The sequence below is a fragment of the Pseudochaenichthys georgianus genome, chromosome 12 (assembly GCF_902827115.2).
Source record: "Pseudochaenichthys georgianus chromosome 12, fPseGeo1.2, whole genome shotgun sequence".
Lineage (NCBI taxonomy): Eukaryota > Metazoa > Chordata > Actinopteri > Perciformes > Channichthyidae > Pseudochaenichthys > Pseudochaenichthys georgianus.
This window is the reverse complement of record NC_047514.1, coordinates 24,089,308-24,114,557: the sequence shown is the minus strand read 5'-3', so window position 1 is coordinate 24,114,557 and position 25,250 is coordinate 24,089,308. Positions and strand designations below refer to the sequence as shown.

The 25,250-nt window shown below is 40.9% G+C and overlaps 1 protein-coding gene across 7 annotated transcripts in view; it reads right to left on the bottom strand.

Moving 5' to 3' along the window:
• The window catches only part of LOC117455833 (disabled homolog 2-interacting protein-like), a 207,373-nt gene that overhangs the window by 103,618 nt on the left and 78,505 nt on the right, over nt 1-25,250 (bottom strand). For 2 of the 7 annotated variants that reach the window (XM_034095422.2, XM_034095423.2), the window contains exon 1: nt 21,404-21,826. The exons of the other annotated variants lie outside the window; for them this stretch is intronic. In XM_034095422.2, coding sequence (XP_033951313.1) covers nt 21,404-21,527 — 124 coding nt within the window. In that variant the 5' untranslated portion in view covers nt 21,528-21,826. Of the gene's footprint in view, nt 1-21,403; nt 21,827-25,250 lie in introns of those variants that run through there. 7 annotated transcript variants of the gene reach the window in all.

Here is a 25,250-nt window from a genome sequence, read left to right as displayed (position 1 = left end):
CTCGGATAGTTTAAATCTCACAGAAGTCAAATCTGTCAAAAGAAGTTTTAACAACTCCTGACTTTTTGTAGTTTGTTGTATCAGAGTGATTTAGGTATGACGCATTCTAGTAGGCGGACCCTATTGACAGCATCACCATGGTTCCCTTGACAAACAGCCATTGGGACTAAATGATGATGAGGAAATGTAATCATGGGGAAGTGGGCACATCAAAACCTGCTCAATCCATTATAATGGCGTGACAAAGATCTGTCTCCCTTCCTTATTATAGCAAACCATAATGGTGGAATTGAAATGTCTGCTGCCATGACAACAAGGGTATTTTATCCTTTTAAATCAGAAAATAAGTCACAAATAAATAGGGATGATAAGGTAATCACAACTTTTGACTGACTTAAGTCTCCAGTGTGTATCGATGTGCTCCTGTAGAAAACGATCCCACTCAACTTCACCAAATGTGCCGCTTTGGTGTTCTTAACGGAAGTCTCCTCGCTCGTACACAGCTGGCTGTTACGAGCGCTCAGAGGAAAGCTCACACACAAACCCACAGTATTTAGCTGTGAACTAATTGCTGTGTGAAATTGCAGTGCGTGCCTCCACATGTTATCACCATCTGTGTGTGTTGCTTCTCTTCAAATGAATGGAATATTTCCATTTACTTTATCCGGCCCGTGTCTCTCTCATTTTATAACCAACTGTCAACTTGTGTTTCATAAAAACTTTAATTAAAACAAATTCCAAACTGAAGTAAATAATCAAAGAGACGTTATAGACTGCAGCTGCTTTCAGATAGTAAACAGGCGCTGTTTAGAGGGGTCTGTTTAGCGGATGTGCACGAAGATATTTGTGTAGCTTGAGGTGAGGGAGCATCTAGCATGCATGTCTCGAGTTCGAAGGTCGATAGGGTCAAAGACCATAGCTGTAGTGTCAAGAGGTGAGCTATCTTTAAACTACGAGGCCTGGAGGTCTTTTAGGCCACACTCCGTGTATATTCACTTTAGAATTGTCTTGAAACATGGTTGAATGGTGAAGCATTGGCCAGTTGGAGATGATTTTAAAACTTCACAATTCCACTTTCTTCCCTCAAATTAATTTTATTTTCAAACCACCCTGAATCTTCTCATTCAATCACAACTTCATCTCAACTTAAGGTCAGCGTGTGGTCAGTCGTTACCCCTTCATTTCTCCTCACTTGCTGTAATTCTCCATCCTTCACATTCCCTCAAAAGTCATAGCACCAACTCTCCCTCCTCCCTCACCATCTGCCCACAGATAGAGCCATCACTACATCTCGATTCCTCCCACCTGCAGGCTTGCTCACAGTTGTTTAATGGGACCCTAAAAAGGCCATTGAAAGCCCCGGGGGGCCTAAAGCTGCACAGAGTAGATGATAGTCACCTTCATTGTGTGTGCACAGAGTTTATGTGTGTCCCAGTCTGCCCTCAGAGATAGGGGCTGTGAGTGTATCTTTTTGAAAACATTAAACTTATTATAAGTAACAGTTTTGGGGAAAGATTGACTCTCAGAGTTATACCATATTGATAGCATTGTCACGTATGTAAGCTGACTGTGAACTTTAAGACAACAAGCAGTAAGCGACGCGTAGCTTAGTATAAAGACTGGAAGCGGTTTCTAAAGTAAAATAAATAAATTACACCTTTTAGCTCTTTCTAAAATTACTAATTAACACGCTGTACTATCTTGTAAGTGCAAACCAATAGTGAATTTTAGGTGTAAAAGTCACACATGTTATTTTCTAATTTATGTTTTGTGTCACCTTGATGTGTCAAAACGAACAGAGGAAGAAAATAAAAAACCTTGTCCCTTGTTATTTTGTTGTCCTGGTATTCATTTCACAATTAGTCTTTTTAACAGATACAAGATCAGAGATGTTAAATATTTGATTAGTCTTTATACTATCTATCCTAAACTGTCTACCTCCCTTAAAGGGGCCCTATTGTCCTCATGTTCATGTATATCAGTTAGGGATAGGGTTGGGTACCGAGAACCGGTTCCGGTTCGGAACCGGTTCCAACATTTCGATTCCAACGGTATCATTTAGAAATGTGAATTTCGGTTCCGCTTTTCGATTCCTGAGGAAATGTTTCTCGCCGCTCTCCGTAGCCTACTGCATGACTGCAGCGGGGCGGGAAATGTAGCGTTGTACCTACACTTCCTACAGTGTAACCTGAGACCAGGGCCGGCCCGTCGCACTGGCATTATAAATGTTCGCCTAGGGCGCCAGATCTGTGGAGGCGCTGCGCTGACAGCTCTGGGAGAAAAAATAAATGTTTTGACCGTTGGTGCTCATCCTAATTTTCGGCCTTGATGTAACAACATTCATAATTAAGTAAATGTAACACCCTTTTCATCCCGGTTACACTTTTCATTTGCCCTGTACGATGGGCGCTGCAAGTGATGAAAATGGGGGATGTTGGCTTATCTGGCAACCGCAGCTCACGAGGGTGCACTGGAACCGGCGCTGTTGTTATTAGCATCTGGTGCTAGCTGCTCTAACGGAAGAAGAAGAAGATGTTTCCACAATGATGTGGAGGGAGAGTCCTCTCCAGTCAGACTGAGAGGCTGATAACTTCAGCTCAGTGAGGTAAAGGACTCTCAGTGTTTAGATAGTTCACTTTAGTCTAAGTTATCTCAGTGGGTCTCAAACGTTTTGATCACAATTGATGTAAACACATATTTCCAAGGCACTCCTTTATAATTATTGGGATAAAACAGGTTTGAAATCATTCCAATGTAAACTATAGGACAGTAAACCAGACATATCGTTTTAAACTGGAGAGATAAAAAAATATGCATAAATAAAATAGTAAAATAAGATATGAATGAACAACAAAAATAAAATGCATTACATGTAGGCTATTTGTTATTTAATTATTCAAATGTAAACCGATCTTTTTCATATGGGTGTTTGGAGTTGTACCCCCTAGATCTAGTCTCTAGTAATTCTGCGTGTGCACCAGATTGAAGCATTTTACTTCAAAATGTTCAAACATTTCTTCCCGGTATGCCTGAGAGGCAGATATGCTTGTTTTTCTCAACAAGAACTGTTTTTAAAAGTTGGACTGTTGTAGCTTCAGGGGTTCTCAGGTTAAAGTTACATAGCAGTGAATATAAACAGACTGATTAATGTGAATATTACTTTAAACTAACCTGTGTAAAAGTTTCTCGAATAAATGTAATTTTTTTGGTGGAAGAAGCATGTATCATTTTTTTACCCTGCCCCTCAAAGAATCGGAATCGAGAACCGTTAAGAACCGGAATCGAAAAGTAGAATCGGAATCGGAATCGTGGAAATTCAAACGATACCCAACCCTAGTTAGGGATGCACGATATTGGTTTTTTGAAACCGATACCGATAACTTCCTGCTTCTCAAGACCGATACCGATAACCGATAATAATATAATATATATATATTAAATGTACCTGTAGTTTTTGCACACCTGGTGGTAAAAAAAAGACTAGTAGTGAGCAAATGACATGAGCATTACTACTATGAACAAAACAAAGCCAAGAACAGTTTTGACTCTTCAAAGTGACCATATTTATTTTCCCAAATAAATATAATTGAGTCAATCAGTCAATGTCAATGTGTTTCCCTGAACAATGAGTCCATATTAAGAAATGGAAACAACTATTACCTGGCATTTAAAGGACAGCACGCCTATCAAACATTTGCCAAAAGCTCGTTGCCTTTTTCCCTCCTCGTGGAACTTCTGCATCGCATTTGTTAATACAAATAGCAAGCGAACTATCTAACTCTGAAACTTTGAAATAGTCCCATACTACCGACGACATGTTTGTTTACTGTCCTCACTTCACGGCCGCACAGCATTTACGTCCCAGCCAGGCATGAGTTAGGGAGCGCTGGATTTGTGAAAAACTCCCCTCTTCCTAAACCACTAATACCACAGTACTGGCAAAACGGGAGGAGCCGAGTGAAAAACAAGCGCCCCTCATCCCAATCCACCCACACCGCAGTATTTGTTTCTTTTTTTTAAACCCAAAAAATATATTGTATATTATCGGGGCTATTAATACTTTTATCGGGTTTATCGGGATGACGTCATAATTCCTAATATATATATAGATAATTATCGTGCACCACTAATATCAGTATGTAGTGTCTCTACTGGGAAATGTCTCCATGCTTTAATGTTCAAAAAGCTCTTTATTTTTCTCATACTGCCTGTGCTGCGGCACTTCTTTTCACCCTCTGTCTGAAACCAGAGCCCAGTCTGCTCTGATGTGGTGTGCTAGCTAATAGAGTCCAATGGAGACGTTTCAGTCGGTAGAGAACACAGGGATTGTAGTCTTTTGTATGCCATTTACAAGCACACAAAACAACCCACTACAGGACAAAGCATAAGGCCTCGTTAACATTTAGTTACAGGTCAGAATACATATTTCCTCCGGTTATCCTGACCAGGCGTGCTCAATCCAGAGACCGCTGCCCACTGACCTTCACTTCCTCTCAGCCCTAACAGAACAGGATATTGCTGTTTGCAAATGAAAGGGTGGAGGAGAAAAGATTAAAAGTCTCTTGAATTCTAAAAACTACAGTGATTTTTCGACATGTTGTGCTGCTATCAAGGCAATACAAACAGGGTAAATATAGTCTGACTTTGTGAGGTGTGCAACCAAACAGCATGCTGGTGGTAATGTGTCACACAAAGTGTTAGAAGACAGACAGGCTACTGATAGCATCTATTTAGCCATCTAAGAGGCAAACAGGACTGGTGATTACATTTTGCATAACAAGTTATTTTTAGTGGGGATGTGCTCAAATAATAAGAACGACAGGTGACTTTCAGCACACGTGTTGCTTTGTTGCCTGGAGTGATGTGCTTTATGATCTTTATTGCTCGAGCTGGCTGTGCTAAGTGCCGTCTTGATGAAAGAGGAAATTCAAAAAGGTCGTTGTTGCATTTAATCTGTGTTACAGAACATTCAGTATCTACTCGGTACACTGAAATTACTCTGCAGATTCTCAGTTGCTGATTTGTGTCTTTTGTTTGACAAACGAACCAAAGTCCCTCTACAGCAGTGAAAAGATGTGTAATCTAGTTCTTGCAAAAAACAATTTAAAAAGGCAGTCACATCCAGGATCCCAATGGGATTGCTGCTGAATGTAAAATAAATATCTAGAATATATATAAGGCACCAAATAGGATGTTATGCTGCGTGGTGTATCTAACACCAGGCTCTTCTTCAGATACTGTAGTTGCCCTATAAATACATATTGTTTCGTCATCATGGTATTTATGATCCCTACTGTGTACAGCTGTGTCTGTTCATGTCAATGAACATATATGATGTACCATTGCACCTACTTGTACATTGTTGCTGTGGTTTCTATAGTGACTGCTGCGTACAATCTTCAATCATTATTTCAACAAAACAATCTAATTGAGACGAGCACAGACATGTTATATAACTGGTGTGAGGACTGATTGGATCCTAGTGTGGTTTAATCAACCTAGACACAAAGAGCACTGCATCTGCTGGTGAAAGGTAGTTAAAAGGTCCCGTTAGCAGTAATGTGCTTATGTACACATCCAGCTATAGGGACAGAGATATAAATAGTTATTTCTTTGTATTTTATAGTTATTTTAAGCATCTATTTATGAACACCCAGTATTATTTAAATGTTGTAGTTTGTATATTCAAATGTGTTATGTTAGTACAGGAAATGTTAGTCTCTATCAACTTATTTTAGAATCATCTGCCGTTAAACTATGAGTGTTGGATGAAAGTTATTTGGCCCCATTCCCAATGCGGATCCGTTATTACTGTTTGCTATAGTTATCTGCCGAAACCAAGTCTGGTCAAACACTAGCTGTATACTTAAATGCACTTCAATACATCGAAATGTTGATTAAATATGTATCTGACACATTGAAAGTATAGCTATAGCCTATTTCAATTTGCACTTTCAACCAAATGCTGGAGGATCTGCTTTATAAACGTAGTAACATTTACTAATATTTAACTGTCCTCCTGAGCGACAATTTCCACATTCACCTCATCATTAATTCCACTATTGATGTTTCAAAATGCATTATATCCACTTTAAAGAGGGTATTAGAACAAAGCAGACATATAATCCGGCCTGTGCTGGTGGAGCTAATGAGAGTTTGAGTACAGTTGTTATCAATAGCAGCGCGTGTCGGCATTTCAGGAAGTCTATACCCGGAGGGCTGAAACACAGCCTCCAAAGAGAAGGCAGCGTTCTTGTATTATGACAGAAGGGAAAATACACACACACACACACACACACACACACACACACACACACACACACACACACACACACACACACACACACACACACACACACACACACACACACACACACACACACACACACACACACACACACACACACACACACACACACACACACACACACACACACACACACACACACACACACACACACACACACACACACACACACCGGTGAAAGGGCAGCAGAACTTTCAGGTTGTCAAGCTGTGTTTACTGTGTTCTCTTTACCTAGAGGACTATCTTCTCTCGGTCCAGCCCCATCATCCTCCCTCTTCACAAATACACCACTTTTCTGTTTTCCCTTCAAGTACCAGACAACTAGAGCTCGTATTGTCTGGCTGATAGTGCTACAGAAACAGCTCAGTCTGTCTCTGGAATATAAACTGTAAATTAATGTCAATCAAAGAGCAATCTGCCAGGGAAAATATTTCTTTCTTCATTTCATCTCGTCAGAAGGCATGGTCTCATTAGTGGTGTTTCTGACTCCGAGCTGGACGGTGATCCATGTAATGGGGGTCACAGTGGAGGCCCACCCAGGCTCACACTGTATCACAGACACAGCTTTCAGGCTCTGTGGCTTCGTCTAAAAACATATGTTAGTGAGACAGGGAAAGGAGGGAGGGGGTGAAATTGTTTGGTTGTGTGTGGGTGCACAGACAGTGTAATGTGTTAACACTGAGCTGTGAGGACGGAGCTGGACTTTTGACCCCTAAGATGTGATGTTTACACAGCGCAGAGATGATGGGGTGATAAAGAGGTGCTTCTCCGTCTCCTCGGAGCGACTCTGTGGACACGATTAAGTAACCATTTCAACCTAAAACAAACACTAGTGGAAACAGTCATCAGCCAGTTAACTCTCTGCCAACACTGAGCCCCCTACAAACATCAAAGCAGAATGTATTTATAGGAGAAGTAAATTGAAAATAGAATATGGGACGGATATCTTTAATCGGTTAACCCCTGAGCCTGTTTTTCAGGTCTCAGGCTCGAAAATGACATTCCCAGAACAAATGACCATATCTTCCCTTTTAAAAAAGGGGTAAATTAATAAAAAAAATTCTCAAAGCAAGGTTACATCTGTGAGTTGGATGTAGAAGTGTCAGAATCAATATAGATGTTTTTATTTTAAAGTACATTCAAATGGAACACAGTAAAAACATGAATGTCCGCCTAAAAAAAAAACATTACTTATAGTGAAAACCACCCTTGAATGATGGGCTAGTAGTTTAGGAATCCAAACTATAACATATAATAAGTACCCTGTATCAAGATTGATGCAAAACAAGTGAAATTTGACCTTTTTAGAGAGGTTTAGAAAAATAAAGTCCAAGCGGACTCACCTCTGGGTAATTTGGGAACCATCAGTTCCATTTGAACTTTTTCACTGTAAAAATCATTGTATTACTTTTAATTATCACTATAGGTATTCATTCCATCCAAATACAACTGTTGTGAAAAAATAAAAAATAAATAAAATAAAACATAGGCCTACTCTGTTATCCTCTGAGCCTCTGAATTAGCCCCGAGCGAAAAATGCTAACCTATTACTGCACCGAAAATCACTCCTAGCTCCCTTATTACTTATCCTAGCTGCACATCCAACACATTGTTTATGATCGTAAAGACACAGAATCTAACGGTGCCCACCTCAACACTGAAAGATACACACTCGCGACGTTATCAACAAAAACGTACATCAAAACAAGTAGCCCTAGCGCTAATGCGCTAGGCTAACATGGCTCACCTTCCTCTTTGTCTGGTCTAAACTGGTCTTCAATGGCATTAAAACGATAAAAACGATGATGTAGTTAATCCATAGGTTAATATCCAATGTGGCTGTGTCCCCTTTGAAATGTTCTGATAATCTATAAGCAATAAAACTGCAATTCCGTTATCTGCTCTGTGCTCCATTTGCTCTAGGTCCTGCAATTCCTGCTTCTTTACGTAGTAAACGATAAGTAAAGTCTCCTGCGTAATGTACTTAAGCTGGCTGGCATTCTTTATACTTTACGCAGGACCATATCTCTGGAACCCATTGGTCGATTTGGGTGATTTACACCTTTTTCTTAACCATTACATCCAATAGAATCGATGGGCAGTTCCCAAATCAAACATTACCATTGCGGACGTAATAGAGAAGCAAACAAAACATATCTGAAAGTACAAGCCTGGACGGCAAAACTTTATACCCAGTATATTGCCATAAATATGATGATGGATCATCAGTAAAAATGTCTACGTGACACAAAGACATTGGATTAACCTTGAGCGGCGTTTTTATTCCGTTGAACACAACTTTTGATCACAAATCAAAAAAGGTAAGACGTAATTATTGTAATATTTTTGAAACCGGATGTTGTTTACTTTCTCTTTTCTGGCTGATAGCTCCAGGAATTCGAGGTCGGACAGTGATGACATTACATGTGTGGAATCTGTGGAGTCTCAGCTTTAAATCGTATATCTTGTTTGTGCAGTTAAGAAAGTAATAAGGGCATTTCTACCGTGAGTTCTGTGTAAAAAAGCGTTAGCATTAGTTAGAATTGTTTCGCTCAATGCTAATTCAAAGGCTTCGTATTACTTTTGTGTTTTTTTTAGCTAACAATTGTTCTTATTGTCAGTTAGCGGAGTTTCTTACCTTTAAAAGGGTATGAAACATTAATAGTTTCATAAATGTTAAGAAGCCCTGAGACATAGTCTCGTAAAAAAATGGTGGGAGGGGTCCACTGGGGGGACCTTCGGGCTTAAGAGGTTAAAGACCAATCTTTATTTGAATGTGCCTCTTAACCGGAGATATTAGTTATACAGTAATAGTATTGACAATCTAAAAAAACTGAGCAACTCAACAGTCAACTTTGTGTTTCTTATTGTCGAAAGTATTTATTATTTTCATTTTCCCCCTCTCATATTCAGTGTGGACGGATTGAGACAGCATGGTGTCCAGAGAGCTGAAGAGACTTCAGGGAGAAACCTCCATGTGATGGACATCCAGTTTGTTGGAGTGGAGAGGACTGAGGGTCTTTCCTCTGCGAGGAGGACCAGGCCTGATGGAGGAGCCCATGCTGGGCATAGCTGATACCACATTCACATCTGACTAAAGATTGGCCCCATTTATTTGTGACGTTGCAAACTCTGCGGTACAAGGCACAAGTGATGTGAAGCTCATAAAGCGAGGCAAATAGAAATAATCAGCGGATGGAGTGTAGATGTGGATATAGCTGCATTCGATCAGCTGACTGTTTTTACAATAAAAGTAGTTTCTTAGTGTACTGGTCTTAACATCTCATAGCATCAGCTTTTAATGTTCCTCTTGGATGTTCTTCTTGACCCTCAGAGAAGGAGAACATGTCGTGTCTTTCAGGCATGTCCTTTCCTAACAAAAATGACAGGAAACATAAAACATACTATTGCAGAACAAGTGTGTTATTTATGAAAGCGGTGTGTTTGTGTGTTTAGGGGCTGTTGATATAATTATTTTGTAATTGTAATGTTTTTTTTTTATTTCAACAGTGAGCTACAAAGACAATCAGATTATGAATGAAAAGTATGAAGTTCATCAACATTGAAATATATGTTATTATCAAAATAATATTTAACTGTTATCAAAACATAGTGCAACTGTAGAAGCTTGCTCTGTTGTCTCACTGAAAGAATAACTTACCACGTTTTTTACAGACAATATTGAGAGATAAATAGTAGCAGATCTCACTATGTGTTAAATATCTTTACCTTTAATACATTAAATTAGAAAGCTGACAAAATCATAGTGCTTGTTAACATCTAAATGTAACTTTTTGCATGGAAAAAACCCTCAACTTAACTGATGTGTAGGTGATCTAGTGTTTAGTATTGTTTAATGGAATGTATATCAGTGTATTAAAGTCAATACTTCATTCAAATATCTTTCTTGATTATTTGTACAGTATGAAAAAAAGAGTTCACTGCTGTGAGGAGTCCAGTTCTGTCTCTCACTCTCTGGTCCAGCCTGTCTGCATCACCTGGACACAAACAGATATATATGTAAAGTACCATGTGTACAAACAATATAACTGATTCTCTTCTGTTGAACATGTTGGATTGTGTATTGTCCGAGTCAGGGTCCTTTTTATTTTACTGTAACTTTGGAAGTTGTGTTACCAATGCTTACAGTTTATTTGATATCCATTGTTAAACAATTAATAAAAACAGCAAGGTTTGGGTTCGTTCTTCATATGACTGACGTTAACGTGTAAGCTCAATAATGAACTCCAGCTCAACCAACCATATTGTAATATCTAAGTAATCATCTTGAAATATGAAATGAATAATTGTAATACACTAGGGGTGTAACGGTTCACAAACATTTCGGTTCGGTACGTACCTCGGTTTTTAGGTCACGGTTTGGTTCGGTACGTTTTCGGTACAGCAGAAAAAATTATCACAGAACATAACATATTTTTTTTAAATTATTATTCAACTGTGAATAATGTATTCACTCAAATAAATACAAAATATAATAAAATAAACATTAAGGTGCAGCTTTTCGATGAACTGAAATAATCTGTATTTTAACTTTACTGTACGAGTAGGGCCTACTCACAAAACATAAACTATTAGTTTTGGGTTTTTAATTATTATTAAACTATGAATATTCACTCAAATAAATATAAAATATAATAAAATAAACATTAAGGTGCAGCTTTTCGATTAACTGAAATAATCTGTATTTGAACTGTACTGTACCTAAGCAGCCAGTTTGACATTAGGACTTGCTTGTCATTGTATTTTCATGTTTTTTTAAAGAAAAATGTACTTGTCCACATTGCTTGCCGAAAGGGCAGATCTGCTGGCACTAGCAACGTCTCCTGCTGTGGAGAACACACCCTCTCGCTAGGGACAGAGGTAGTAGCAGATACAGCCAGGTAGCGCTTTGCTAACATGGCAACATAAGGATATTTGCCGTTTGTAATAGCTTTGGCTCGGTCTGAAGTTTTTGCGAGTGGTGGAGGCTTAAATGCTAGTGGGAGTTGGGTTTGCACTTCAGTCTTTTTTCTTTTGATACCGGTGATATTCACGTTCGGGTGATGCCTTTTCAAATGAGTGTGCAAGTTTGATGTATTGCAAGCCGCGTAACCGATTTTAGTCGAACAATGCCGACAAACAGCTTTGGTTCGGTCCACCTGTCTTTGTCCGTCATCCTTGTACGTAACTGCGAAACCAAAATGTTCCCAAACCGGAGACTTCAATGATGCTGGAGGATTTTCGAGCTCAACTTTATCTGCGTTCGCCATTTCGACAGTTCCTCAAATTACTGACTACATGTGAACGCATCCCTCTGACCAGCTCGTCCAATGAAATGACTTGCTCGCTCTATGACGCGTTGATCACAATGGGTGCAAATTACTCTGAATGCTGCGACGCAGCACCTGAGATTACTTCCAAGAAGTTGTTCACGTTCTCAATTTTTTACGTTTAACGTTATATGCGTTCGGTACACTTCGGTACACACGTGTACCGAACCGAAGGGCCCGTACCGAATAATTTCGGTACGGGTACGTGTACCGTTACACCCCTATAATACACACATCTTATTGTGAGGTTGATTTCACATAGACTACTTCGACGTTAACTTGTCTACATACTTGAGCATAGCCAATTTAAATTAACCTTAGCGATGCATACAGTTCTACCTACATAATAAAATATCTCTCTAAGTTACAAGGATGACCTTATTTTATCAACCTCAAACAGAAGCTGTTTGTTCAACAGTATTATCCCACTTAACTCTTAACACTTGTCAATTTCGTTTTAACCTTTATACAGTCTATGATTTTAACTTGGAGGCTACGATTAGCATCGTTAGCACCGATGTAGCTACCACTCGCTTACATGCTAACCCAAGCCTTAACATTCATTACGTAGCTGATTCATTCAAATCATTAACACATAAATAAAGCACTCGAATTTCACTTACCGCATTCATGCACCGTCTGTTTTAACCGCAGAGCGAGTCACAATAGTCCGATATATAAGCATGAAGAACAAACAGCCACGGCCGGCTACAAGTTGTGTTTCCTGGATGAGCTGAGCAGGCAGAGTCCCTGTAGCTTCACGGAGCAGCTAGCAGAGAGACAAGAAGCTAACAGCAGCAGTCACTTCACAGAGCCGTCACTCAATGTGACCATGCCCTAATTTATGCAAAAACTTTAAGACCTAATATAAATAAAAGGGTCGTGTTAGAAAACAATTCACTCACAGATCCATAATCATGAAGGTGGAATCTAACTATATCGATAATAAAATGTATGGAGCCAGGGGTAGAAACATGTTTTTCTTCTGCTGTAAAATTGGGCATTTTAACATGGGGGTCTATGGAAATTGCTCCTTTCTGCAGCCATCGCCTGTCGGCCAATATATGAACTGCAGTGTGTGGCACTTCCGTATTGGTGTCCCGGCTATTCCCCAGAGTTTGCCGCTTGGGGTGCGAACGCAGTCCGCACCAAAACATAGGAAGCGTAGTATTTACGTGTCACAAGAACGCGGATATCTTCAAAATCTTTAGCGAAAGAGTCTTTCAAGACATCCGCGGTTGTTAATTTAAAGAGTGAAGCAGAATAAAGTGCTGAACAGTGTCGTATAAAGTAAAAATTCTCCGTCAACTACATAAAAGTTAGAACACCTGTCGTCGGTGAAACACCCCTCCTTACTGCAGAACGTCTCATTATGTTATAATGTTTTTTAACGGACGTTGTCTGATTATATAATCATATGTGCGGGCCGCTAGTGTCTGTTGCTCTCCAGATTAACAGCAGCATGAGAATAACCTGCCGAAAGTACCGAGGCTCCATGGCGGAGGCTCCGGTAGAAATTGCCGGGATTTGCGTTTTTACCCCCTTAATGTCTGACCAATTGTTGAACAGCATTTCCGTGCACATGACTTGTGTTTAAAGTTTATAGTCCGTTTGAGTTTTGCCCGTGTGAACGCAAACCGAACCTTCTGAAAAATGAAACAATGTAACAAACTGTCGTCGGTGCGCAGCTGAGAAGCGGACTAGGTGTGAATGCACCCTTTCTTATCTGCTTCCTCAATAGAAACCAAAACATTTAGAACATTTGTAATGAATTGAACTATGACGGTGTGCCACATTTAGCGAAACAACATAACAAAGTCCTTAATAAACGCTCTCACACCCTGTAAAGTTCAATCCAATCTGATATATGCAGTTGTGTGCTCACTTCCATGCAAACAGGGAGGGGTGGCGCAGTGGTCTGTGCGTTTGATCATCAGATCAAGGGGGCGTTGGGGAACTCCAGTTCGAAACCCGCTCCCGCCCCACTGCGTCAGGCCGTTGTGTCCTTGGGCAAGACACTTCACCCGAATTTTCTCCTGTGGGTATTGTCCACAGTAGATGACCATTACATGTATTTATGATCTGTATGTGTAATGTGTATTTGTAAAGCGCTTTGAGAGTCATTGATAAAGCGCTATAATAAATACAAGGATTATTATTATAAACTCATGCATTTCCCTCAAAATGTACTTTCTAATAAACTTCTGCATAATCAGTTATTCCATAAACAAGTAGTGCATCTGCCAAAGCGTGAAAGTGTTTATGCAAAAAGGTTTCTCATACTAAGGATTTTGCATAAATACATGTTTGGGAAGTGCGTGAGCTAATGACTGGATGTATAATGCTTGGGTTATACTGCACAAGTTGTGTCCGAGGGCGACAGAAGCAACATTCCTTCGACTGCCGGCTGAGATCCTACCAACTTCAATAACATCCAGAAGCTCCGATATGAAAAACACCCCGTGCAGGCTGAGTGTCAGATGATAACTTCACCAGACGACATATGACAGACAGCTCTCGGAGATGTTTCCCCCAAAAAAGACAGGTTGCACAGAGCCAACCTGGCATGACAGGCCCACTTTATTGGCAAAGCTATGCGTTTCACTTCTGCTTTCAGATCGGATCTTCTGGACTGGTTTCAAAGGGAAATGGATGCATATGGTTTTGCATTATTTATTGTCTTCCTCGTGTTTTTATATTGCATATTGTGGTTGTTTTCTAGCCCCTAGTATTCTAAATGTAATATCAGATGGACTGATTTCGGATATTTTTGTAAAGCTCTGGGAAAGACGAGAATACCAAATGCATGTTATAGAAACACAGTTGTATTCATATTCCTACCATGACTGTGTGTATCTCAAGTGCATGAGAAGATATATGTTACTTGAACAGACTGCCTGCTATATGTTACAGGCTATTTTCAGGGTGAAAGATGGCGATGATCCTCGATAGTTACATATTCTCCAGAAATCCTCCACTGGCTCTCGTTTATAATCTGAGATGATATCTATGGATTAAGGGGGATTAGCCTGCACCTGTCCCCGATATTGGACTCTTTTGGGTGCTGAGAAACACTGCGTCATCTGGCCCATCTCCATTATTCACCAGGCAGAGAGGAAAGGCGGTAGACAAGGACAGCCTCACACACGGCCAGAGATGAGACTGCGATCGGAGAGTAATCCTGGGTTAAACATCGAGATGATGTGGAGAGCTCTGGCAGACTCACTTCACTGTTTGATTGCTAGATCAACTTTCCCTGAGCTCTCTGTAACTCTGCTTCCCATTTTACCGTCTCAGAGGAGAATTGATTACCCTTTACTTTTCACCTGACTCGACCAAGTAGATAGGATGTACTTTTACTCCGTTTTATCTTCGTACATTCTCCTGCCCCTTGGTCTGATTGCTAAAAATAAAAAAGACGATCAAAGACTGAGGCTGCTTAGCGAAGCCTTTGTTTAACTAAAATATGACCCTAATCTCAGAGAGGATGCTGGGGCGAAAACAGATCAAAGGGCTAATCTGTTTTAGAGAAAGCAGGAAAAGTAATTCCTTCCATAAAGTTAACGTCTGAACTCGGCACTACTGGGCTCTAAATCTGTCGTGTTCTCCGCATCGTGTTAATATTTAAAGTAGCTTAACACTTTGAGATACAAGTCATTAATACAGACGTGTTTCCAGCCTTCCGGTGTTTACAATGTGACCGAGACGTAGGAAATGATGAGTCATAACTGTCCTAATCTGGCTGTGCTTCCCATCTAACAGCGTTATTTCTGTCCTCATGTCCCATCAGTACACCAATACACACAAAGTCTTGCGACATCACAAACAGCCCGGCAGAAGCAAAGCTTGAGGCAGCAGCACACATCAAAAAGTGTTTCTTGATAATGACCCATTGAGAATATGATGATGTGCAATAACTGTCAGTGGCAATGCATTATTAGGTTGCTATTGAGGACTTCAAACACTTCCTTTGAGCTGCTGGCTGGAAGTCTTTCTGTGCTGTTGTGATATGTCATGTTGGTACTTGTGTGTCTGCATGCTGTGTGGTGTATGTTTGGAGCTCTCACTGGAACACAGAGCTGTCAGATCATACGCCTCTGTGACTGACTTGACTTTATTTTGGATGTATTGTTTGGGACTTATAATGTTACTATCGCTGTTGGACTCCATTTGTGTTATTGTTTTATATCTGTCTTTCTCTGGGGCTTTTCACAACTACAACTCTGCTACAGTGTATCCTTCTCTTTCATTGATGTGTTATGTTAATCCTTGTTTTAGGAGTATTGAAATAGTGTTGAAGTGGACCTGTACAGGACGTGTTGTAACTCGCAGAGACCCTTGAAGTAGGTGCATCCCAGCAAGGACTAACTACTACTGTAATCTAAATGTTGGTAAATACATCAGGGGGTAAATCATAGATTTGCTTTTGGGGTTTTCCCTTTCCTGTAGTGTTATATAGGTGTGTGTGCATGTAAATGGTCTGCAAGGCCACCATCATGCCCTGCCTGAAACGCCTCCATTGGACTCCACGGTGGTGGCGAAGTCGATAGGGACTTGGCTTGGCAACTGGAAGGTCACCAGTTCAAGTCCCGGCAAGACCAAGTGCTACCGAGGTGTCCCTGAGCAAGGCACCGTTCCCCACACTGCTCCCCGGGCACCGTTCAAAATGGCAGCCCACTGCTCTTAACACTAGGATGGGTCAAATGCAGAGAAACAATTTCCCCACGAGGGATTAATAAAAGTCCGTCTTAATCTTCCCTAACATAGTGACATCACTATGTAACGCTCATATTGGCTAGCTCTCCAACACATTGTACGTGATAGGCTAAGGGGCGGGACATTTCTAAGCGGTTGACAAATCACAGCTGACCAATCAGAGCAGACTGGGCTCTGGTTTCAGACAGAGGGTGAAAAGAGAGACAATAAAGAGCTTTTTGAACATTAAAGCATGGAGACATGTCACAGTAGAGACACTACATACTAATATAGCACGTTTGAGTCCCGCTGCAGTCAGCATGTCGTTGTGTCCCTGGGAAAGACACTTCACCCAAATTGCTCTTGTGGGGATTGTCCACAGTACTGAACGTATGTAAGTCGCTTTGGATGAAAGTGTCTAACAAGTAACATGTAATAAATATACAATCTATGATACAAACTAACCCTATCAAGCACCAAAGGCACATACACAAACCAACCTATCAATGTAATGTAATATGAACCTGACAATTTGCATAATATGGCCCCTTTAATGGCAGTCAATCTGATACAACATAAAACAATACTATTGCATGCAATAACGGCCCAAACAAGCCACGTAAGATATCAGCCCAACAGGAAGCAAGAAAAAAGAGATTCACTTTGATAAAACTATCCACTTTTACCCGGAACTTTCCAGAGCCCTATTTTCCCACCACAGCGACGCTCTCTGAGGGAATAGAAATGTTTACTAGAGCCCACTTTTCTATGGAAAGTCCTTTACAATGCAAAGCCGTGTTGTGTTATCTGTCAGTGCAGATAAAAATAGAGGCAGATGATGAATTCTGTTTTGAAAAAGTGACAGCATTTCATTCACAGGACAATTGAGAACAAAGAGTTTGATTACATCAAGCGTTTCCCAAACACGGCAGGAAAACAACTCGGAGCAGACAACGTGCTCTCTCTTTCTCTGCCTGCCATTTTGTCTTTCAGATAAACACTCATTTTCTATGTAAATGTCACCGACCCCTGCGATAGAAGGGGAAACGGATCCGGAGCGATGTGAGGGTGAACAGAACTGATATAAGTTTTCCATTTGAAGATAATGACGCGCCGACATGCCACACATGCTGAGAAAACAATACACATAGGCTCAGTGAAACTGCCACCTCATCTGTCCCAGTGACAGTGTGTACAGCAACCAGGCAAGTCACGTCCTCCAGATACACTCGCACACTGTGGCTGTGGTGTGAACCAAAACACCATGTCTATACTGCGCTGGCCTCGCTTCTCCAATAAGACACATTTCATCATCACATCATCTAGCTCCAAGCACAAAGAACTGTGTACAGTGAGACATATCTATGTTTTCTCCTCACAAGCCTCATTTCAAAGAATGACAGCACACATGCACAGACTCAGGGGTGCACAGTATGGATAAAACAACTTTGATCACTATTCTATAAACACAAGTGTTGATGCTAAAGTCATGGTTTTTGCTGAATGTAATACATGACAAGACAACGTTTTATTTCCTGAAATAAAAGCAGAACTGCCCAATTTGCAACATTGGGTGTTTAATTAAAGTGCATTAGTGCATGACAAACATCTACGACTTCCACTGAATGCAGAAACAAAATAAGGAACACAAATCGCAAATCATGAAGTTTGCATATGTAACTTACTACTTTACAAGAATCCTGGAGTCAAATGTACGACCTTTCAAGTCCTTTTTTAAGACCCTTTCCACACATTTTAAGACCTCATCGCTACTTTGAGTTTTAACCGGTTACCTTGGCGACACACTTTACCTCACATTGACTATACAGCATTGATTGTCCTTCCTCCTTATCTTCCAACCATTTGGACAGCAGACTTGCATTTCCCCAAACGATGTTGTTGCTTAGCAACCGGCGTAAACGGACCTCCGCGCGCTATCAAGCAGTGACGCGTGCGAATGTCCTGTTCAGATGACGTCACATCCAACGGGATGCCATCAATAAACTGCACAGAATCACACTACACACCTACGCCATGATTACATTCAGGCAGACTGTAGAACACAACCTCTTTGGACCATTTATATACTTTTTGAAAACAAGCTACAAAATGTCATACCTTGGAAAATGCCGTTTAATACTTTTTAATAGCCTTAATCTTCGCTAAATTGATTTATCAACTTTAATACTTTTAAGACCCCGCGGACGCCCTGTACTTTAGCTTTGTTTTAAATCTCCACTTACTCATAAAATAACTGTCTCCTTACTTAATAATTGCTCCATTAAGCCCATGTTAACTGGCTAGTTGCTAACGTTGCCTGTTTGTTGCTGGTGCCATGAGAGCTCTAAGACTCAATCAAAACAAGTTAAGTTGTCGGATTGAAATAACCCAAAAACAAGTTTAAAGATGCTCATAAAGCGATGTCGAGCTAGGGAACTACACATGTGGTTTGATAACTCAATGCGAGTTCATAACAATAAGCAATTCCTCCAGAAAGAAGACAGAAATATTGATGATATCTGCTTTAAGAGAGCGAAAGTATATATTTTCCCACAGAAGACATTACTACTGCACGATGCAGCAGCTCCAACATTCTCTGCAGCTTCAATAATCAATATTGATTCAATTATAGTCATTCCTGTAGATGCAGGAAATGTGGTCAAATGACCACCTGACGGTTCTGCAAACTGACCCACATACAAGTGTCGTGAACACACTGAAGCACGACGACACATTCTTTCAAGTGTTGGACTTAGAAAGGAAAAGCACAACTTCTTTAAACTATTTGAAGTGCAGAAATCAAAGTATGCTGTGTAGTGCGCTTGAGAGGGGTCTTTCCTTCGCTTCATCTGGAAACAACTCTCCTCTCTCCGTGTCACTGCGTTGATGTGTGTACTGTGTAAAAGTTTTTGTGAGGGGAGCTTGCACTTAGCTACACAGATCAAGGCAGAGTGTGGTTGTTGTGTGTCTTTGTACATACGCTCAAATGCATGTGTGTGTGTTTTTTGGAGGACTGAATGACACAGAGGGGAGACTTCAAAGCAGCTCTTTCATCAGACAAAGAAGAGAAGTAAAGACAAAGCAGGCACCTGCACACTCTGTTGGTCTCTCTCATGACCATGACTGTCTTTGTCTGTCTGACTAGAGGACTAACTAGCCTTACATAATACGGGTTATCTTCACATAAAGGCGGTGTAGAGTTTCAGTGAAAATGAGCCCCATGTTTGCCAGCCTGAGCTTTTGTCTCCAGGTTGTGGCACCACGATCCACAGCAAACAGATGGGCAGCACTGCCACTTCTGAATATCTCTGGTTGGCAGTTAAGGCAGTTCATTTGGAGGGAAACAAAGTCAATAGGCTGATGATTTCAGAGGAAACTTCTTTTCTAACAATCCAGAAACTGGAGCTAAGCCTTAGGGGCAGACTCATCACGATAACCTTGCCGTTCAAAAAGCGCCTCCAGCAGTGAGCAGGGAGCATGGGAGGCAGCAGCCGAGAGAAGAAGAGAAGCGCTGGAGGACACGGGCTCACAGAAAAAGGAGAGTTATTCAGTACAGAAAATAAAATAATACAGAAGCACCGATTCATCGCCCGCTGCCTGGAACTGGTCATCAGCCTCATGTAGTTTGTGTATACATATAATAAAATGCAAACAACCACACCCTGAGGTCATTAACTACAGAATCAATACGGTTGTAGACAGATAATACAAAGTTGACTGTATTAAAGGCCTACATACACAGCATAGGAGAATTGTCTTAGTAATGTAAATAATTGATTTGAAACCATTTCCCATTGGACAAAGAACAGACTAAATCATCAAACACTTGATCTCTACCCTATGGTAAGTTTGGTGCGTGTACAGATGGAGTGGAGATGTCTCTGTTCAGAGCATATTGCACACCGCTCTATACGGCACATCTGTGGTCAAACTACAGAAAAGCAAGTTTACGGAAACTTCAAGTAGCTTATAATGATGCCATGAGAATATTGCTGAAGAGACCTCGATGGTCTAGTGCAAGTGAAATGTGTGTGGCTGCAGGAGTCAATACTCTACCAGCTGTTTTAAGAAATCTTATGTATAAATGTATTTGCCGGCTTAATGACTCTGATAATGAAATCCTCTTGGCCTTATCGAACATAAGGTTTAGTACTACACGCTACCAATCGCAGCTGTGGAGACATTGGTATAGTTGTCTCTTTGTAGGACACTGATTTAAATTATTCTTAAACTCTGAATTCTTTTTATGCTATGTATGTAATTTATTATATCTAATGTCTTGTCTTTTATCTGGACCCTGAGTCTGTAATAAAGTTTTCATTCATTCCTATGGTAGTTTATAAAACTATTTACACATCGTGTTCATAATCAATAAACATACTATGTAGTTATTTATCCAAAAAGGTATAGAATCATCCGTTGATCCTTGTTCTTCGAAAGGAAGAACATCAGGAGAGGGTAAGATCAGGGGGTAAATAGCAGGTCAGACGTGTACAAGTTTTCCAAGTTGCAATTGTTGCATTTCTCCTCACTTATGCATCCAAAACCCTTCCTTTTGTGTTGGTAACTTTAAACAGAAATACTCTTAAAAGGTTGGAAGTGTGCAAGTTGTCATCGAGCTGTGAGCTGTCAAGTGTTGATGGTGCAATTTGAGAGTAGCATCACCTCGTGAAAAGTGACGCCAAACTGTCCTCCCACTCTGTTTCTCATGACACACACGAGCACACATCTATTCTGCAGTGGTGCCACCATGGGTTCTAAACATAATGTTGCTATGCATTGCTTGTATTAACAAGAAAGGGGAACTTCCTTTCCTCATGTAGCGCATACAGAATGTAGCCTGCATGTCCAAGACAAAGACGTTATACTATCAGAAATATGCACTTGCTAATGAGAATCAGAAATACAGCCACTGTCAACATGAGTAACTGAGCGACAGTATGTTTCTCCTGAACTTTAACAGCTACAGCTCCAGTGTTTTGTAGGTGCAAAGTTAAAAGCCGTGACTCTTGAAGTATACACAAAGCTGACACTGCTGCATGGTGAACTTGTTAAGCAGTATTATTATTACCCCTGCTGGTAGACGGCCTGGTGCGGCTGCGGGACCGGCTTCGCTGACGCTGCAGTCGAGACTTGCCCAGGAATCTGTAGTAGTACGAGGGTCTCCCAGATCCCTTTCTCGTGACCCCTGCCATGGTGCTCGTTTCCCCTCTGAAGCCCACCAACAACCAGGTATCTCTGCAGCACTGGAAACACGTCCTCTTGAATCTGGTCTCAGTGCAGATAAACTCCAAGCAACATTCTCATGAACTCTGTGTATTGCAGACTTCACTCAGAGTCCTCCAGCACACGTTAAGTTGAAGTCTGTGTGTTGTGATCAAATCCAATCCATTGTGAAAGCGTTTCCCGTTGGAGAAAGAGATTATTGAACCATCAGACATGCACCTCTGCTCAACACTCGTGTCCTGTCTTACGGTCCTGTCCCACAAGCTTAGATCTAAGCTCCACCTTTGAACACTCCCCCTCAAAGTTTCCCACAGCTAGGTCCCAGAGGCATGATGTCCGGAGTACTGTGTATCCTGAATGACAGGAATGCTGTTCCTGTTCCCAGAGGCAGTGCAAAGTGAATATTATAGAGGCAGAAAGTCAGGGCGTCAGTTTCAAGGAGCTTCTTGTAAAACTGTTTCATACGTGCATCTAAAACTCCTGTGTCTCTGGGTGAGTGTGTAACAGACAGAGATAGGGCTTTGTGTTTGAGAACAACAGGAGGGAAAGTTTGGGCTGTATAGAAAACATGCATAGATAAGGGATTCAGTGGAATGGATTTAAAGAGACAGCTATCAGATTACAGCATGTTTTCCTACCCTCCATTAACCCGAGTAATCCGTTACCGACACACTGATAAGATCTGGTGCAGTAAACAAGTGTGACAGAAAAAGAAAGCCCAGCACTGAGAGGGACTCCTCATCCAGTGTCAGTCTCAGGCAGGTTCCTGGTTTTACAGCATCACCCACTTAATGTGCCTCCCAAGGCAAGAAAGGCCTGGCAGGGAGGGGCGGCCTATCAGAAGCAGATGTAAATAGGCTGTTAAACAAAGTCTAACAGCCAATCAGAGCACGCCCTACAGGAAAGGGTCAGGCAAACATGGACAATTGCAAGTAAGTGTGTGTGTGTGTGTGTGTGGTCAGCATTTTCACATGTTGATTTTGACCTTAACAAATCATGACGCATGAACACACATTGCAATCTAATTATCAGTGGCGTTTTCTCCTGGGGGCCAAGGGAAGCCAGGCTTCCCCTGTTTTTTCGGATTGTAGTTATAATTTAAATAAATAAATAAACACTTTGTTTTGTTTAGATAATTCTGCTTTGCTGTGTGTTGCTGCCGACCCGTCTCTCCCCCATTCTCATTGAGTATTTTACAAATATTGAAACAGCGCCCCTCTACATGTTATGGTGAAACAGTAGATTGCACTCACTGTTGCGAGAGGAGGCCAGCCGAATCTGGCTTCCCTTGGTGAAAAAATATGGAGGGATTGACCAGTCAGATGTCGCTCGCGTGATGCCCCTGCCAACCTGTGATTGGTCAGGGTCATGCCAAGGGAAGCCAGAGGCGGCTGCTCTCGGTTTCCCTCGACAAAAAAGCAAATGGGATTTCTCCATAGGATTTAGCAAAATAGCTCGAAATAAGGTCAGTGGAAAACGAATCTGTTAGATCAGGGGTGGGGAACCTTTTTCCTCTCAAGGGCCATTTACATTTTTTCAACATCCTCCAAGGGCCATACAAATTATTGACCTCTGCTTAAAAAACTAAAATCACAGCCCATTTATTCTTCTTTCTTTCATGCTGTGCAAAGAAAAAGCAACCTCTTAATCCAGATATCTCACCATGACTCGCGTATGCATGCACATGCACGGTTGTGGCATGACCACCAAAACAGAAAGATATGGACACAAGATGTGTGCAAATGTATTTAGTTTCCTATCCATGTGGACATGATTTAAGTGGTGGGGGGGGGACCTAACCTCCTCTAGGGGGGTTCGGGGGGCATGCTCCCCTGGGAACATTTGTTTTAAATGTTGAAGTTAAAAGCATCAATCTGGTGCACTTTGAGAGCAACATTAAGAGATCTATGGATAATCTCTCAACACCCATATGAAACAGACCTGTAAGCATATTTACTTTTTCTTTATGGATATTTTACAAATCACTCCCCTTTCAAACTGTATTCTTGTTTATTAATAACAACTTTTTTTTACTGTCATAGTATTTTATACCTGTTTACTTTATTCTCTTATTTTTTTATAACTATAATGATCATATAAAGATGTGCCTTTACCTCACTGGTTGTAGAAAAAGCTTCTTATATTCGTTAGCATAGCTAGCTAACCAGATGCTAATAACAACAAAGCTATTGACTGTATGATCAGTATGACAGATGAACAGATCGCCACTGGGCTTTCAACTAAAGACACAGCCACGCAAAAACTGTGGCATGTGTACGGCTCCTTATCTGAAGTGCCGAGCCACGTTCTGGTGCTCTCCGTCAGAACTGCACCCCTGTCAGACGAGACATATACCACGTGATGACACGTTAGGCTCGTGTTGTGTTCATGGACCCTGACCTTGGCCAGGAAAAACAGGCACTCACTTGTTTAACTTTTTTTGCGGTCAAGATTTCTTAATTTTTTTTCTTTTTTGCGAGTGTTTATAAATTACCTCGAGGGCCGTACCAAATTGTCTCGCGGGCCGTATACGGCCCGGGGGCCGGAGGTTCCCCACCCCTGTGTTAGATAAATGCAAGTTTTGTTGAGTCGGATAATATCCACAGTCAGTGCCTCTGCATCAGGAACAGCAGATGTGTTGTCTCTGTGTCCACTTAACATCAATTCAGACATCATGACACAATTCCATCAGATTAATGATACAAACCTAGAGGACATTATACAACTTCTGAAATCCTCCTCCTGCTGCCTTGATATTATTCCAACAGGATTTTTCAAAGATGTTTTGCCCTGCATGGCCTCAGAACTACTTCATATAGTAAACAAATCTCTTCACTCAGGTATTTTTCCACAGGCCCTGAAAACTGCAGTCATTAAACCGCTCTTAAAAAAAGAATAATCTAGATGCTTCAGTAATGAACAATTACAGGCCCATATCAAACCTGCCATTTCTAGGTAAAATCATTGAAAAAGTTGTTTTTCAACAGTTGAGTAATTTCTTGCATTTAAATAGTTGTTTCGATGTGTTCCAGTCAGGCTTTCGTCCAAACCACAGCACTGAGACTGCTCTTGTAAAGGTCTTTAATGACATCCACTTAAACACAGACAGTGGCAGAACTTCAGTGTTAGTATTATTAGATCTCAGTGCTGCGTTTGACACTGTTGACCACAGCATATTACTAGACCGACTGGAAAACTGGGTGGGACTTTCGGAAACAGTTCTAAATTGGTTTAAATCCTACTTAAAGGATAGAAACAACTTTGTTTCTATAGGTAAATACACATCCGAGTTGACAAATATGACATGTGGGGTTCCTCAAGGCTCCATCTTGGGGCCTCTTCTCTTTAACATCTACATGCTACCACTGGCTCAGATAATGAAGAACAACAAAATAAGTTACCATAGCTATGCAGATGACACACAAATGTACGTAACAATTTCACCAGGAGACTATGCTCCAATTCAAACACTGAGTAAGTGCATTGAACAAATCAATGACTGGATGACTGGATGTGTCAGAACTTTCTCAAATTAAACAAAACTGAGGTAATGGTTTTTGGAGCCAAGGCAGAACGTATAAAAGTTAGCGCTGAGCTTCTGTCTGCAATGTTCAAAACAACAGATAAAGCCAGAAATCTAGGTGTAGTCGTGGACTCTGACCTGAGTTTCAACAGTCACATTAAAACAGTTA